Here is a 16,062-nt window from a genome sequence, read left to right on the forward strand (position 1 = left end):
TAAACGAGTCAAAAACTCAAGACACGACCCATTGTCAAAATTTCTGTGTCCATCACTGTAGTTCATCCAAAACAAATCAGAAATGAGACTCAAAGTGTTAAATACCGGAATTATCCTTTAAGTATTTGATATGAAAGTCAACACACAAATTTTGGTGTTTTTTACATGAAGGCAAGGAAGCTCAGGTTGTTAGAAATGTAAGTAGGAGTGCCATGGAAAAGATTGTAAACGCTCTAATATTTCTATTAAAGAGCACCTATTGTCCGATTCACGATTTTACATTTCTTTTGGTGTGTAAGTGTGTGTTAGTACATGTAACAATATACAAACCCCAAAGTAAACGATGACACGAGTTATCGTTTCCAACTTAGAAATCTCTTTTCTTGGACTACAACAAACACACGGATTGTAGGCAACATCTTTCAAACATGGTAGGGAGCGTCACATTTCCAGCTGACGTCAGAGGTATTCCGGACAATCACAACGTACAGATTAGCTGGCCAATCAGAGACATAGCGCTTTTTAAATCGATGAGTTTTGTACAAAATCAATGTGTTTGAGGAAAGCAGTATATATGTGGAGCTTCAAAAATTGAAATTTTTTTAAACCACGCAAACACATTGTATTATACCAAATCAACCTGATCTCATGAATTTCTGTGTAATAGTCACAGAATATTTTGCTCATTTATCCATGTCATTGTCATGGATCTCCGCATTTTTCCATGTCAGTACCATGGAATTTCTTTTCCTATCAGTTTCACATATTGGTTACTCAATTGTTTTTCCTATTTTCTTCCCATTGTCGCATGGGTTTGGGGTTAGAACGACTTTCTCTTACATAAAATGACCTAACCGAAACCTTAACGTCAGGCGACAATTTTTAAAAATCCGGGAAAAAAATAGTATTAACCAATAGTTAAAGTGACATCCTAACTCAAACTCCAAATCTAACCCCAAACAACCCCATGCGACAATGGTTTAAAAATAGGAAAAAAAGAGTAACCAATACGTGAAACTGACACGGAAAAGAAAGTCCGTGGTACAGACACGGAAAAATGCGAAGATCCGTGACAATGACACAGATGAATGAGCAAAATATTCCGTGACTATACCACGGAACCTTGTGAGATCATGTTGCACCAAATACACAAAATAACATTGTTTTTAGCGATGAAATAGGTGCACTTTAATGTTTGTGTTGCACCAATTTCTGTGAGCTGTTCACACTGTCCCACCTTAAAAAAAGATGCATGACGCCCCCTAGCACAGCTACCGGTTTGATTAAACTTGGTTAAAAAATTTCAACAGCATCAAGTTTTATATATAAGGAATAATTGACGACAGGCCATTGAATTATTTAAAATAATGCACACCCACGGTGGTAATGCAGCACAAGCTGAAGCGAAATAATAATTCAATCGGCTGAGAGTCAATTATTCCGCTTATAGCATGTTTACCACAGACATTGCTGTGGTAAATCAACAATAATCAACGCCTATGAAACATTTCTCAACCAATTAGAATAAAGCATTCAATACACTTGTGGTATAGTAACTGTGTAGTAACTGACAGCATCAGTCCACATTCACTTTCACTAACAAAGAAAACAACAGCGTGGTTTTGTGAAATGTTCTTCACAATTTCATCTCTCGTGAAAAAAGGGTTTCAGAGTGACACGAGAGTCAGCAAATGATGTACAAAATGTTTATTTTTGGGTGAGCTCACTCTTTAAGGTGGGATGGGGAGGAATACAAGCAGATAATGGGAAATACCAGCACAGCATTCGCAAGCTGGTTTGTGACACATTCAGACAGACTCCGTCTCCTTCGGGTCATGAACGGGGTGGTGGGACGGGGAGGGGAGAGATTGAGGAAGGATGGGCAGGAACAGATTTGATAGCTGTCAGAGCTGTGGTGGAGGATGACAGTCAGAACGAATGACTCCTGGTGGATCGTCCAGGAGAAAGTGGTTTAAGAACGCCCCTGGAGATGACGGCTCCCTCTCTAATGGGGCCTGCCAATCCGATTACTCTTTATTGTGTGTATGAAGCCTGGTGCGTAATTCAGTTTGAGGAGAACAGAGGAGCCACGTCAGCCTGGGAAAGTTCACATTCGGCAAAGTGCAGACGCATTTCAGGCGAGGAAGAAATATTGCAGAGGATGTGTTAACTTCACCTGGCAGGACATGAACACGCGGAGAATGCGAAGCTTGATGTCTTTTAACGTGTCTTTTTCTTAAAGGCACAATATGTATGCATTAACTACTAGCATAGTGTTATATTATTTTTCATACAAATGAATGTAAAATGAAATATTTTTAAAGGGACATTCCACTTCTCAAAAAAATATACTTATTTTCCAGCTCCCCTAGAGTTAAACACCTGATCTCTACCGTCCTGGAATCCACTCAGCCGATCTCCGGGCCTGGCGGTACCACTTCCAGCATAGCTCAGCACAATCCACTGAACCTGATCAGCATTAGCATCGCGCCCAAAAAAAGGCGTAGTGAAATTACGCACTGCCCGAAAATAGTCCCCTGCCATTGAAAGTTACTAAGGGGACTATTTTCGGCTGCTGCGTAATATCATTGCGCCTCCTGCAGCCATGTTGCAGCTGCGAAGACCTTGATTATTACGCCAGAATGAGAGTATAGTTCCTAGCATATCTGCCTAGAAAATCGCAACTTTAAATTTTCTGTCGGTCTTAGTACACGATGTAACTACAGAAGAGTCAAGTTTTAAATAGGCAAAATATTGAAACTCTTTGGTTATTTTTTGCGCGATGCTAATGGTCTAATCAGATTCAATGGATTGTGCCAAGCCATGCCAAAAGTGGTAGTGCCAGACCCGGAGATCAGCTGACTGGAATTCAAAATGGCAAAAATGAAATGTTTAACTCTAGGGGAGCAGGAAAATTTGTGTACCTTTCAAAAAAGTGGAATGTCCCTTTAAAGCATATTATGACATCGACCACGTTTTTGTCTGGCTTTCAAAAGAGCACACAATATGCTTTTTTAAACATTTATAAATCATTCTGGGATAACATGGACAAAAAATAGACTTCACATTAGACATTGATTCTCATGTGAAATATGTACAAACTCCCGGGATGAGAGAAAATTATATTATATTTTTTCATTTACATATATAAACAGAATACTTGCTGTAAGAAAACACAATAAAAATATAATCACATAGATAGCAATAGATTCTCAAGAAGATACAGCTTACTAAAAAAACCTCTTCTGAATTAATACAGGCAGCATTTGGCACATAGTCCACATAGAGCCAACAAATTGATCAATCTTGAATTTGGCCAGTAATATGTACTTTCGACCTCCATATCCTGGTCCATAGAGGGTCATGGTGAGGTTGGTAATCCACAGTTGTTCATAGTTCATATTCTTTCATTTGATTCCTTTAATCCTAAGAATTTTCATCACTGTTTTTAGGTAGGTTGAATCTGGATAGCCCAAGCTGAAAGATTTAGAGAGATGATTATTTACCTACAACATTAAAGGTGCATTGAGCAACAGAGTACCAAAGGGATGATGTATTTTTGTAGGCCACCCCAGAAATTAGGGGGACACTGGTTATCTCGCCAAAAGCCCATTCATTTTTCCCACTGACTGGATTATCACAAATAATAAGTTCTATGTTCAACAAAAGTTTATGGCACACATTTTGTCCAACAAGATAAACTTGAAAACATCTTTTATGAATTTGGAAGTATAAATGCATTTACTAGAAATTAAAGCTAACCTTAGGCTACAAGTGAAAGACACCACGGTCTCTCAACATCATTACCACCAAGCTTCCGACAGCTTTTTCAAACTTTATTAAAAACATTTAAAAACTGAAGAAGAAATACTCTGTGGATGAATCTTTGTGAATTGTGCCAATGTTGCGTTGTTTTTGAGATCTTTATGCGTGATGATGTTTAAAAGCTTTGAAAATGTCACGAGTGGGGGTATTAATGTGTGTTTTATGTCGTAGAATAAAAATATATCAGGCTTATGTTACCCCAAGATCTTATTTAAGGCTTTAAAGGATTACTCCACTTTCTTAAAAAAAATCTAGATGATTTCTCACCCCCATGTCATCCAAAATGTTGATGTCTTTGTTTGTTCAGTCGAGAAGAAATTATGCATATTAAAGAAAATATTCCAGGATTTTTCTCATTTTAATAAACTTTATTCGATCCCAACACATTACAGCTTAAATTCAGTTTAAAATTGCAGTTTCAACACAGCTTCAAAGAGCTCTAAACAATCCCAAACGAGGTATAAGGGTCTTATCTAGCAAAGCGATTGCCATTTTTGGCAATAAAAAATAAAAAATATGTACTACTTTCATGAAAGAACTTTCTTAGTATTTTTGTCTTGTTTTCAGTAAAAATATCAGAAAATTCTTAAATTAAGATGCTTTGTCTTGATTAGCAAAACGACCCAAGAAAATAAGTCTAAAAATATAGAATATATATAAAATATATTTAATAAATATAAAAATATATTTAGACCAAAAATATCAAATTTAAGTGATTTTGTGCATAAAACAAACAAAACAATCTGCCAATGGGGTAAGCAAAATTTTCCTGATTTATTCTTGAATTTAGTGTTTAAAAAAAATTCAAGATTTTTTTGCTTATTTATTTTGCTTGTTTTATGCACAAAATCACTTAAATTTGATATTTTTGGTCTAAAGACTAGACTTATTTTCTTGGGTCGTTTTCCTAATCAAGACAAAGCATCTTAATTTAAGAATTTTTTGATATTTTTACTGAAAACAAGACAAAAATATTTAGAAAATTTTTTCTTGAAAATATTTTTTTTTTGCAGTGTATGTTTCCCTTACAGCGGATTGAGACATAATTTATTAGAAAACCTATTGCATTTTAACTTACTGAACAAAATGAAAGAACTGATTTATGAAACTGCTGTTTACATTGATATTATGCATCTTTATATAATACATTCATTTACATACCTTCCTGGTCCACCACTGTCCAGAGTTTTAAGTGGTATATCTGCAGGTGTCACACAGTATTCACCATTCGAATCTGCCGCCACAGTAAACATCAGCTTTTGATCAAAGGCAGCCTCCAGTAGGCGGTAAATCTTGATCCCTGTATTGTTGTTGGGCAGGTAAGCCACAGAGTCCAGGCCTTTGTAGCCGTGCCCTGGGTGTGGATGCCTATCCTATAGGAGGAGTACCTTATGGTCATCGATCAAATATTTAATAATTAAAGGGTGAAAACAATAGGAGTTACCATCCTCGAAGTCAAGAGGTGCTTTAGAGACAGACTCTAGAGGTCAGGGCCTAGCGCCCCACTACCATGCCGGACCGATTGCCGGTTGGAGTCCCGCTCTGGGCGGGTGTAAGTAGGGCCAGTTACATAGGGATTCCATACGTGCCATTTCTCTGTGACGTGTCCATGCCAGGATTTTCAGATGTGTCTTCCCAAAGTCGTATTTGTCGACCGTCATCAAGGTTCATTATTTCAGGTTCTATTTCAGAAAAGCAACCGTTACATTTCAAGTTAAGAATAAAACTACAATGATTGTATATGTTTTTAACTAAAATTGTGAGAACTTTGATGACGTATGCGGTTGACAAATACGACTTCCGGAAGACGTAACCAAAATCCTGGCCTGGACGCGTCCTGGAAAAATGGCACGTATGGTCTCCCTACAGTTACAATGGTGCTGTTACCCGAATGGGAATGAGGTTGAGGTGAGTGTACCGGAGACCAGCTAGTAAATGAGAGCTAAAACTCACTCTTGACCTCAAGGGGTGCTTTAGCGACTAGCTGAGACTGCAGAATTAACAAACAAAAAACAAACAATTACAAAGTTTAATAAAAACTAAAAGCATTCAATCTTTTCAAGTTATACAAATGGTTAATGTATGGAATGTGTATAGCAGGTGTCTATCAACAAAAATGCATTCCCCACAAAATCTCTTTTGCTCTGACTGAAGTATGCGGATAGTGCGAAACATTTAGATCTCATCTGATTTAGAAAGAAACACACATCCGTATTTAAACTGAACCCACATAAAAAGCTCAGCCAAAATGTATTACAAACACTTGAGGCATTATGTCTGTCATAACAGGGGATTCAAGCATTTATCAGCACACATTCATCAATGTCTATAAGTGCCCTGTGGAAGTGTGTGAGAAACTGGCTGAACAAGATTGCACGGAGAAAAGATCCAAATACCTGAGATGCTTTAGAGCGTATATGGTGAAAATGCTGGTGCATGGGGTGTGTCATCTGACTATGATACTATCCGAGAGATACAGTAAAAATAAGACATTGCAAGCTCACCGTTTGGATGCCATCTTCAAAGTGAAAGATGATTTGAATGGTGTCACAGTCAGGATATCCCGGCAAGCTCTTTCTTTCGATGTTAAAAGTCATCTCACCTCCATTGGGCTGGCTTCCTTCTCTTATCAGGTTGAATTTTTTGTGATTGTTTGGTCCATCAACTTCTGCGCATATGGTCATGAAATAAAGCAGAAAAGTTTGGACAGCTCAGAAATGTCTGAATCACTAAACACTCGGGTCGGTTTACATGACAATGGCAGACTTTATGTCAAGTTCTCAAACTTTAAAGGAAAACATCACAGTTTTTCAACATTTTACTGTGTTCTTACCTCAACTTACAGTAGATGAATAAATACATACCTATCTTTTTTCAATGCGTGCACTTTAAATCTTTGTACAGCGCTTCTTAAATGGGGTTAGCATTTAGCCTAGCCCCATTCATTCCTACGGCTCCAAACAAAAAAATTTTTTGGTGCCACCATACTTACTAGTGTAACTACAGTCTTTAAATAGTGAAAACATGGAAGTGTTTGGTGGCTTCTAAATTCATCCCTGTTTGGATCCTAAGGAATGAATGGGGCTAGGCTAAATGCTAACACATTCACAAGGTGCTGTACAAAGATTATAAGCAGGGCCGGCCTGTCCAACGGGCAATATAGGCGATTGCCTGGGGCCCCGCGAAAGATGAGGGCCCTTCATGCATAAAAATTATTTTGTCATTGCACAAATTTCATAGACCCGATTAGCAGGCAGTACGCACTGCATGCGCAGGGACCTTATTGATTAAAATAGGGATCACAATGACGGTAGGTGAAAAAAAACCCACAGGGATTGAACAGCAGGATAAATTCCCCACACAGCAATCTAAAGTAAAATGATAATAAATAAAAAAACCTTAGTATAAGTAAAGACATAAAACATTACAAAATAAGAACAGAGTTGGCTTATTAGCATAATGTTAATGACGCAAGGATGGCGCTTGCGGAGGTGTGTCTCATTGCGCATGCTTGGAAATGAAACGTTTTGGATTATGGGTAATGTAGTATCGTATAACAACGGAATGTTTACGTTACATCTTTCGATAAACATAAAAACAAGACTTATTTTAGTGAGGTTGCGGTGGTTTGGCAACATTAAAACGATACCCTTTAGGAGCTGAAGAGAAAAAGAGAAAAGCAAAGAAAGAAAAGCAAACACATGGTACAGTAATTGTAGACCTATTTTCTGCTTTACGTTGTTTAATGCCGATGCTAATTTAAAAACATTAGAAAAATGTCCATCACCCTTTTTAAATTAACCCACATGATAAAAGACTGCATGTAAACTGTATAGTAAAATTCTTAGATATACTAAAAATATACTATAGTAGGGTTCAAAAACAATATACAGAATACTGTATCACCTTATAGTAATTATTTTGTAATAATATCCATGATATTTGTATTGATACATACAGTACTGTAGTAATGTTGCACTAACAACATTGCTTAATATGTTGCACTTAATAAAAGCTTCTACAATTATATACATTTTCATTTTTGTCTGTTTTAATTTCGCTTGTCAAATTGCACTGCTGTGACATTTTTTATACACCAGTGGGGCCCATTTTCAAGGTCTCGCCTAGGGCCCCATAACCCCAAGGGCCGGCCCTGATTATAAGTGCACGCATTGAACAAAGATACGTATGCATTAAGTTGAGGTAAGAACAGGCAAAATATTAAAAAATTGTGGTGTTCTCCTTTAAACTTCGCTGTGGTTTGGGGTTAGGGTGTAATATTTGGTATATTATTATTTCTGTAAGATCGAACAGTACTGAAATCGTACAACCGACCGACTAGAAACATCAAGTATTTAGGATCAGCCATGTCTTAACAACACTACATTAAGGTTGCAATTCATAGCTTTTGCCTCTCTATCACCATTTCTGTTTAAAACATAAAATTACAGGTTAAATTACAGACACTTATGTTAAATGTATTGTAAACAACTGACAATTCCCATGAAATTTGACCTGACAACTAATCATCATTATAAGCTTACTGCTTTGAATCGAGGTAATGTTAGGAGACGACTGTTTATGTAGGCTACTTGTTCGAAAACTGATTTTAGTTCATTTTTAACCTTTAAATATAAATAATCAAAGTGGCATCTGCGAACAAATAATACAAGATTATTTTATAGAACAAAACTCTGTTCTTGAAGCCATATTTTGTTATTATTGTTTTAATTATCTGGTTTCATTTTAAATGTATGTTTTTTTTTTAGGAGTAACATTTAATAAAGATGTTACACTAACATTTGGCAACCATAAGTCGTCCAAATGCATTTTGTATTCATTTAAAACAGTTGATCTAAACATGTTTTTTAAGTAAAATTACATGCCTGTGCTATCATCTACAAAATATTTTTGGTTTATATTTTGTTATTTACATGCAAAGACATTTTTTGTGTCCCCGAGTACTTTTGAGGCCATTGTATTTACATTTACATTCATGAACTTGGCAGATGCTAAGGGGTAAGTATTGGGTTAAAGGTTACAGTGCATACAAGGTATACATTTTTATCAGTATGTGTGTTCCCTGGGGTCAAACCCATGACCTTTTTGACTGCTAATGCAATGCTGTACCATTGAACTATACAGAATCACATTTAACATTTTAAATGTGCCTTTCATTGTCATGATCAATGTTTAGTTTGGAAACTCACTCAGACCTGTCAGTGATGGTGGGCCTTTTCCGTTCATGTACCTGCTGCAGTACATCTTATCCTTACTCTCTGTAGCCCCCATGATTCAGTTTAAGTCAACAGGGCAAAGATTTTCATAGGTCTGCTGATTATTGACAGAAAACAGCAACTGTTTCTCTCTGAAATGGATAAAAACAATTCTGTTTATATTAAGACATTTTAGCAATAGCCTACAGATTTCTTACATATACAGTACAGATCATAAACAAAGCATAAATATGTCATATATAGCTAGATCTATTACCAGACTTGATGTGTTGCTTCTCTCTCTCTCGCTTTAGGAAAGACTGCTTATCTACAGTGTGACTGCGTGTTTTAAACATTCTTTGAGGCCACAGATTATGAACACAAAAATGATGGCATAATAAGGAAGTGAAGACAGTGCAGCAAAACCTGTTTTGATATAGACAGCCAATGGAGAAGGGCGGAGTTTAGGGTTTTGGCTGAATGAGTGTTTAAAGATTTTTTCTCTTTTGTTTTACATTTGCTTGTATAAGGGTAATACATATTTCAGGTTTCAGATGATTTTCATGAACATCAAAGCTGGGGTCCAGTGTCAAACTCAACCCCTAAATCTAGTTCCAAAACCATATAGATCCTTTATTATAACATGTTTAAATTGCCACTTTGTAGGTATATGCAAAATGTGCCGTTCTGGGTGTTTCCTGTTAAATGCATATGAGTTGATCTCTGCAGTAAATGGCAGTGCCGTGGTTGGAAAGTGCAGATTAAGGGGCGATATTATCCCCTTCTGACATCACAAGGGGAGCCAAATTTTAATTAGCTGTTTTTTCACATGCTTGCAGAGAATGGTTTACTGGGTTGATCTTTTTCACATTTTCTAGGTTAACAGAAGCACTGGGGACCCAATTATAACACTTAAAGGAACAGTATGTAAGAAATGTATATCAATTAATCATAAAATGGCCCTGATATGTCACTAGACATTAAGAAATAATTTTCATTTCAAATACTTATATCACTGACAACAGTGGTCTGGCCAGGATATTGTCATTTAAAAAGTGGAGTTGCAGCCCTCAACTGATGTTTATGTTGTCATTTTGTGTATTGGCCACCAGTTGTGTGATTGCAGTACCAGTTTTAGCCACAAGTTTCGAGATTGCAATACCAGTTTTGGCCACAATCCTTTATACTGTTCCTTTAAACATGGAAAAAGTCAAATTTTCATGATATGTCCCCTTTAATGTCCATTCAATATTTATCAATACATTATTAGTAATTAAATGTCATAGTAGTTAACATTGGTTTATGCATAATGAACTAACCTAAACAATTGAATTGGCATTAACTAACATGAAGTATGAAGAATAATTGACGATGGGCCGTTGAATTGTAAGTAAATAATGCAACCCAAGGTGGTTATGCGCAAAGCGGAGTGCCGTAACACTGCGGATGTGCATTATTTTGTTATAATTCAAAGGACCGGAGTCAATTATTCTGCTTATACCACGGTTACCAAAAATATTGCTGTTGTGCCTATTTTAAAGACATTTTAAAGGTTAGGTGTGTAGTTATTGAAAAATAATCAACACCCATGGAACATTTCTCAGCCAATCAGAATAAAGCATTCAACAGCCCCATGGTATAACAAAGATTAATAAATGCTGTAAAAGTATTGTTAGTTCATGTTAGCTAATGCATCTACCAATGTTTACGAATACAATCTATTGTAAAGTGTTATTACTTTTTCTCCTAACCTGGGGTGCGTTTCCCAAAAGCATCGTTAGCCAACGAACATCGTAAGTTCTATCGTTACTAACATCGTTCAACGATTTGGTATTTCCCGAAACCATTGTTCAAATGAACATTCGCAAACTGCATCGCTAACTTGTGTTTTGTAGGAACGACAGCTCTTCACCTGTCGTTAGAAGCATCGTTCCTTGTTATTATCATATGTAGACTTACCATGTAGCACAGTCTATATCCATCATTCTAAATATATTACAATTTTATTTTACTGTACGTCTTTAAATTTGTAAACAGAATGAAAGCGCTGCATTTGAAAACTGCGCATGTGCGCAGGACTACAAGCTTAAGACCCTGGGGAATCCCTGGGAGGAGTGATGTAAGAGGGAATTTGTGCATGAATTAAATATCTTGAAAATAAACAATAGATAACTAAATCACGATAATGAAATCAGTCTTCCGATGCAATGTATGTTATTAACAGCAATAATCTGACATTAAATCGATTTGCACAGATTAATTAGTACTTCACCTCCCACATGACATCATCAACTATGTTGTTAAACCAACATGGTTCAAACGTCGAATGTGCGACAAAGTTACTATGCCTTCGGGAAAAGTCGTGACAAGGTAGTTTGTTTCTCCAACGATGCATCGTACTATGGTCATTCAGCAACGAGTTACGTCGTTGTTTGGGAAACGCACCCCTGACCTGATGCTTGCACTCATATCTCAAACTTTCTAAAAAAAATAAGGTAAATTTTTTCCAAAATGATCTCACGGAAAGTCATGTTATAGTCATAAAAATTTTGATTAATATATTCTTGTCCATAGCACGAAATGGAGCTTTTTTCATGTCTTGAGCATGAATGTCTTTGTTGGGTCACTTTGTCGTAAATGTTTATAAATAGTTTTTCCTGTCCGTGGCACGACTTCCTTTTTCGTGTTATTTTATGTATTGTTTTCTCAGGGCTTGAGGTTGGGGTTAGATTTGTGGTTTGGGTTAGGATGTACTTTTATGTACTGGTTTCTACATGTTTTTCTTCTGCTTTTAAAACTATTCTCACCTGGAGTTGGGGTTAGAGTTGGGGTTTGGGTTAGGATGTCTAAAAATGTAACAGAAAGTGATTCTAACCCCAAGCGACAATGGTAAGAAAATAGGAAAAACAATGAGAAAACAATACATAAAATGACACGAAAAAGAAAGTCGTGCAACCGACACGAAAAACTATTTATAGAAATTCGTGCCAGTGACACGACAAAGACATCTGTGCTCAAGGCATGAAAACTCGTTACTCGGGGGATGCCATGCAAATCAGGTAAACAAGCTACAGCTGGTTCAAAACGCCGCCGCCGCAAGAGTGCTTACTCGATCTAAAAAGTATGACCACATCAGTCCAATTCTGGCATCTTTACACTGGCTACCAGTTAAATATCGCATACAATTTAAAATATTACTAATCACTTACAAAGCCTTAAATGGCCTAGCGCCCTCGTATATTAAAGAAGTACTATCAGAATACAATCCATTACGTAAACTGCGCTCACAAAATTCTGGTCACTTAATTATCCCTAGAATATCAAAAGTGTCTAAAGGTGGTAGATCCTTTTCCTACTTAGCCCCTAAGCTCTGGAATGATTTACCAAATAATGTTCGAGTATCAGACACAGTCGATCAATTTAAATCTAAACTTAAGACATTCTTCTTTAACAAAGCATTCACATAAAATGTCCAGTAAATGTACATTTCCCGCAGTAGTTAGTTTGTCTAGAACAAAGCACTCACATACCTCATATGGGTAATATACTATTGCCGCAATAGTTAGCCTGTCTGGAACCGAGCTGACTTGAACCACTATAATGTTTGACACTTGCATTGCATGCGAACGGCCCCTACGCTAATAGAATTCTGTTTTTCTCTCCCTGTCTCGTCCTCGACCACGAGGACCATGAGACAAACAGACCCAGTTCCGGTTGCTGTGAAGATCATTGCATCACTGATCCACTGGCTGTCCTTCAACGTGATGACCAGCCGATGCCCGACCAACGACCACCCGCTAAACCAGTTTAATTCGCTTACCCGCCTCCTATCCCTACCGTTTCTATATCTATATAAATATATATTAATTCCTCCCAAGGGTTTTTGTCCTTCTAGGACTTTTTCCCATTGGGTTTTTTTTTCCTAGAGGGTTTTTAGTCCCAGGGAGAGTCAGCCAACTTTGGCTTAACTTAGCACTTTACTGTATACGTTACATTATTAATATGCTCGCTTGTACGGTTTAACCGCTTTCTCTACTTCTTATATTATCTATTGATTTTCTGTGTTCTCCTCTACATCTTCTCATGTAAAGCTGCTTTGCAACAATTAACACTTGTGAAAAGCGCTATATAAATAAAATTGAATTGAATTGAATTGAAAAAAGCTGAATTTCGTGCCATGGACAAGAATAAATAAAAAAAAATTTAATGACTATATAACACGACTTTCCATAAGATCAGTCTGATTTTTTCATGGCCGTAGAGCATCAAGCTCGGATGTTTCAGTGGCCGGCAGACCCTTAAATGTATAGGGATCTGTTCCCTATCAAACACTGAGTAGTTTTTCCAACTCTATAAAGTATTATTTAATAAAGGAAGGATACAACATGTAGTGTTTTCTTCCAGAAGTGTGGAAAGAAATATAAGTGAGACATCGTATGAAGCCATGGGATCACAGCAGAGGCTCAAAGTGAAATAAGGAGAGATGAGACGAGAATGAATCCAGATACACATAAAGACACGAGGATCAGCTGATATCCAAAATCCAAACTGGACCTCAGCTTACCTTTTCATTGTTTTCTCATCTCAGTGTGAAACAATCAGGATTTTTTGTTATTTAAGGCTGCCTGAACACATTCTGTCGGCTTTTCTTTCACACATGGGCACACTTAAAATGTCCCTTTGCTCTCATATACATAGTGATTACAAATGCTGAATTTAGCGATGAATATTTTGAGGAGCATTAGAGTCGTGATGACTTGATTAGAAGCAGGAGGATCTAATCAGACAGATAATTCACACACATGGCCGAGAGAATCGTCTGATTAATATTATTAATAATCGCATGCAACTTCAGACAGTATAACTAAGAGATACTCACATGTTCTGTGGTTTTTTCAATACCTTTTCTCATCCAGCATGACCTTCACTTTAAAGCCTTTAAAGCAGGGGTCTGCAACCTTTTGTAAGCAAACGCTACCACAATGGATAAAACAATCTAGAGGGCTACATTTTTGATAGTCTACTCAAAATGTTTTTGTTTTACTTGTTGATTTTATTTTAGTTTACTTGTTGATATGATTTATCATTATTTAATGGCACCATGTAAGAGACCACTGCTTTAAAGGGTACCCAGAAGTTTTTATAAACTTTCTTTACATCACACTACATGACATCAAAAGATTGCAATCAAAACTATGTTTCAGCAAGGTAAACATCACAAACAAGTCTTTATTCAGTAGACAGTAAAACAATGTGAAACTTAAGATAAGAGTTATAAACGCATACCGTAGAGATCTGCATTCCATTAAAATACAAAAACGTTAACGTTATCTTCTGTTCAGCCATTTTAATATGAACCAGAAAATAACATAAATCTGAGAGGTAAGAATGTGGCATTTGGGAGTAAAACATTCACACATGAAAAACAGCAGTAAATATAGTATTTAATATAGTAAACTGTAGTAACAACCCAACAGTAGTCATCAACCCAGAGTGCACTGTGCACAAAACATAATAACGGCCTCAACATCTTAAAATAGGTATTACATGCTGGGATTTTTTTTAAAGTAATGAAGATATTCAATGCGTTTTTGTCAATTAAAGCATACAAGTCTTCATAGTCGAGGTACCCTTTAAAAGTGATTATATAATTTCAGTATCACTGTCAAGTTTTTTTGCTTCAAAAATAATATTATTTAGTTTTGTGACCATTTTCCACGCTCTTTGATGCTGTATTAAACACATATTGCCGGTTTCCAGGACAGGTTTATCCTAGACCCAGACTAAAATGCATGTTTGAGCTGCTTCAATTAAAAAACATCTCACACTGAAATATCTTAACATATATTAGTACCATTGTTTTGTCTCAAAATGCACACCATTATTGTTTTTTGTAAGATGGGTCAGTGACAAAAACGGTTTGGCAAGATGAGAAATTAATTTTTTTTTAAAACTAAAAGCAGGTATCAGGGTTATTTCAATGCACATAGTGTATTTATGTACCTTTTATGCAATAAAAATTACATTTGCACCCTTTTTATGCAAGTTGAGACTGAATGGACCTTAAAATGTCTAATGGTGTAACCGCTAATTGCGCCAAAAAATTAGAAATATCAAATATTTTATCCACCTTGATGGCATGTAAGCGTAAGCGTAAAATTTAAAAAAAAAAATAATTTGATTAGTTATTTCTAAATGTAAATTTTAATGCGATTTTGTAATATTTGTCCTGACATATGCTGCAAACAGCTCTGTTTTCTAATTAATCTTTGACAAATGATGTAAAAATGTATGTAAAAAAAATCATATTACACTAAAATAGATTATTATATTTTATTCCACATTTTTTAGGAATATGTTTACATTATCATTTAAAATACTAGTTACACCAATTGACACAGACCGGTTACACCACATTGACATTTTTGCAATTATCCCCCAAATATTTCTTCAAAATGAAATAAAACCAGAAATTTTAGACTTGGTCCTCAAAAAGAGAATGTATGCAATTAATTTGCAAATTTATTTTGAAATTTTAACCCTTTTACATTTAATTGAACCATGCAGACACAAAATAATTTACGTAACATCATTGACCCAGATATGTTTGTATAAATTACTTAAATTGTCCTAGTCCTGGCGCTCTTTTATATGTCAATGACATTAATTAGGCATCGTTTAAAGGCGAAGATCTGAAACTGCTTGGCTGCGCAAAAGTTCAAGTTCATTTGCGATTTATAGATTTGAAAAGGGGGAACACGCGTTTTCTGGGCGTACGTTCGGTTTATGAGTCATACGTACGCATTTTTGATAAATGAGGACCCTGGGTTAACCTAAACTCTGTCCAGGAAACTGGCCCATTGTGTTCCTGGCCTTTAAAGTCTCTCTGAAGTGCTTGAGACAATGCATTGAAGTAATTTCCACTAAAACAGGAAGTTATGGTGGGACATATACAGTGGCTCCTCCCCTTTTTAAATAGCCATTTACCTCACAGCATGGAATCTGATTAGAAGCTGATTTT

General features: G+C 36.3%; 1 protein-coding gene across 3 annotated transcripts; it reads right to left on the reverse strand.

Moving 5' to 3' along the window:
• Nucleotides 1–3,007: 3,007 nt before the first annotated feature.
• Nucleotides 3,008–13,761, reverse strand: dtx3la (deltex E3 ubiquitin ligase 3L a). Of its 3 annotated transcripts, none has more exons than XM_055183123.2 (5): nt 13,606–13,761; nt 9,036–9,193; nt 6,330–6,493; nt 4,987–5,198; nt 3,008–3,477 (listed from the first exon to the last, which is right to left on the reverse strand). In XM_055183123.2, the coding sequence occupies exons 2-5, from the start codon at nt 9,115–9,117 to the stop codon at nt 3,408–3,410; spliced, it is 528 nt and encodes a 175-aa protein (XP_055039098.2). In that variant the 5' UTR covers nt 9,118–9,193; nt 13,606–13,761; the 3' UTR covers nt 3,008–3,407. The 3 variants fall into 3 exon arrangements, with proteins under 3 accessions (XP_055039098.2, XP_055039099.2, XP_055039097.2); XM_055183124.2 differs by lacking the exon at nt 13,606–13,761 and adding an exon at nt 9,319–9,470 and having other exon boundaries at nt 9,042–9,193; XM_055183122.2 differs by lacking the exon at nt 13,606–13,761 and adding an exon at nt 9,319–9,470.
• Between the last annotated feature and the right edge of the window lie 2,301 nt (nt 13,762–16,062).

This window comes from Misgurnus anguillicaudatus, chromosome 25 (genome assembly GCF_027580225.2).
Source record: "Misgurnus anguillicaudatus chromosome 25, ASM2758022v2, whole genome shotgun sequence".
Classification (NCBI taxonomy): Eukaryota; Metazoa; Chordata; class Actinopteri; order Cypriniformes; family Cobitidae; genus Misgurnus; species Misgurnus anguillicaudatus.

Excerpts from the sequence above, each read along its gene's own strand:
- dtx3la (XM_055183123.2), bottom strand. The coding sequence starts at position 9,117 with ATGGGGGCTACAGAGAGTAAGGATAAGATGTACTGCAGCAGGTACATG. Across the intron at positions 5,199-6,329 it reads TTGAAGATGGCATCCAAACG|GATAGGCATCCACACCCAGG; the intron begins GTGAGCTTGCAA and ends CTCCTCCTATAG. Across the intron at positions 3,478-4,986 it reads GACAGTGGTGGACCAGGAAG|CTTGGGCTATCCAGATTCAA; the intron begins GTATGTAAATGA and ends TAAATCTTTCAG.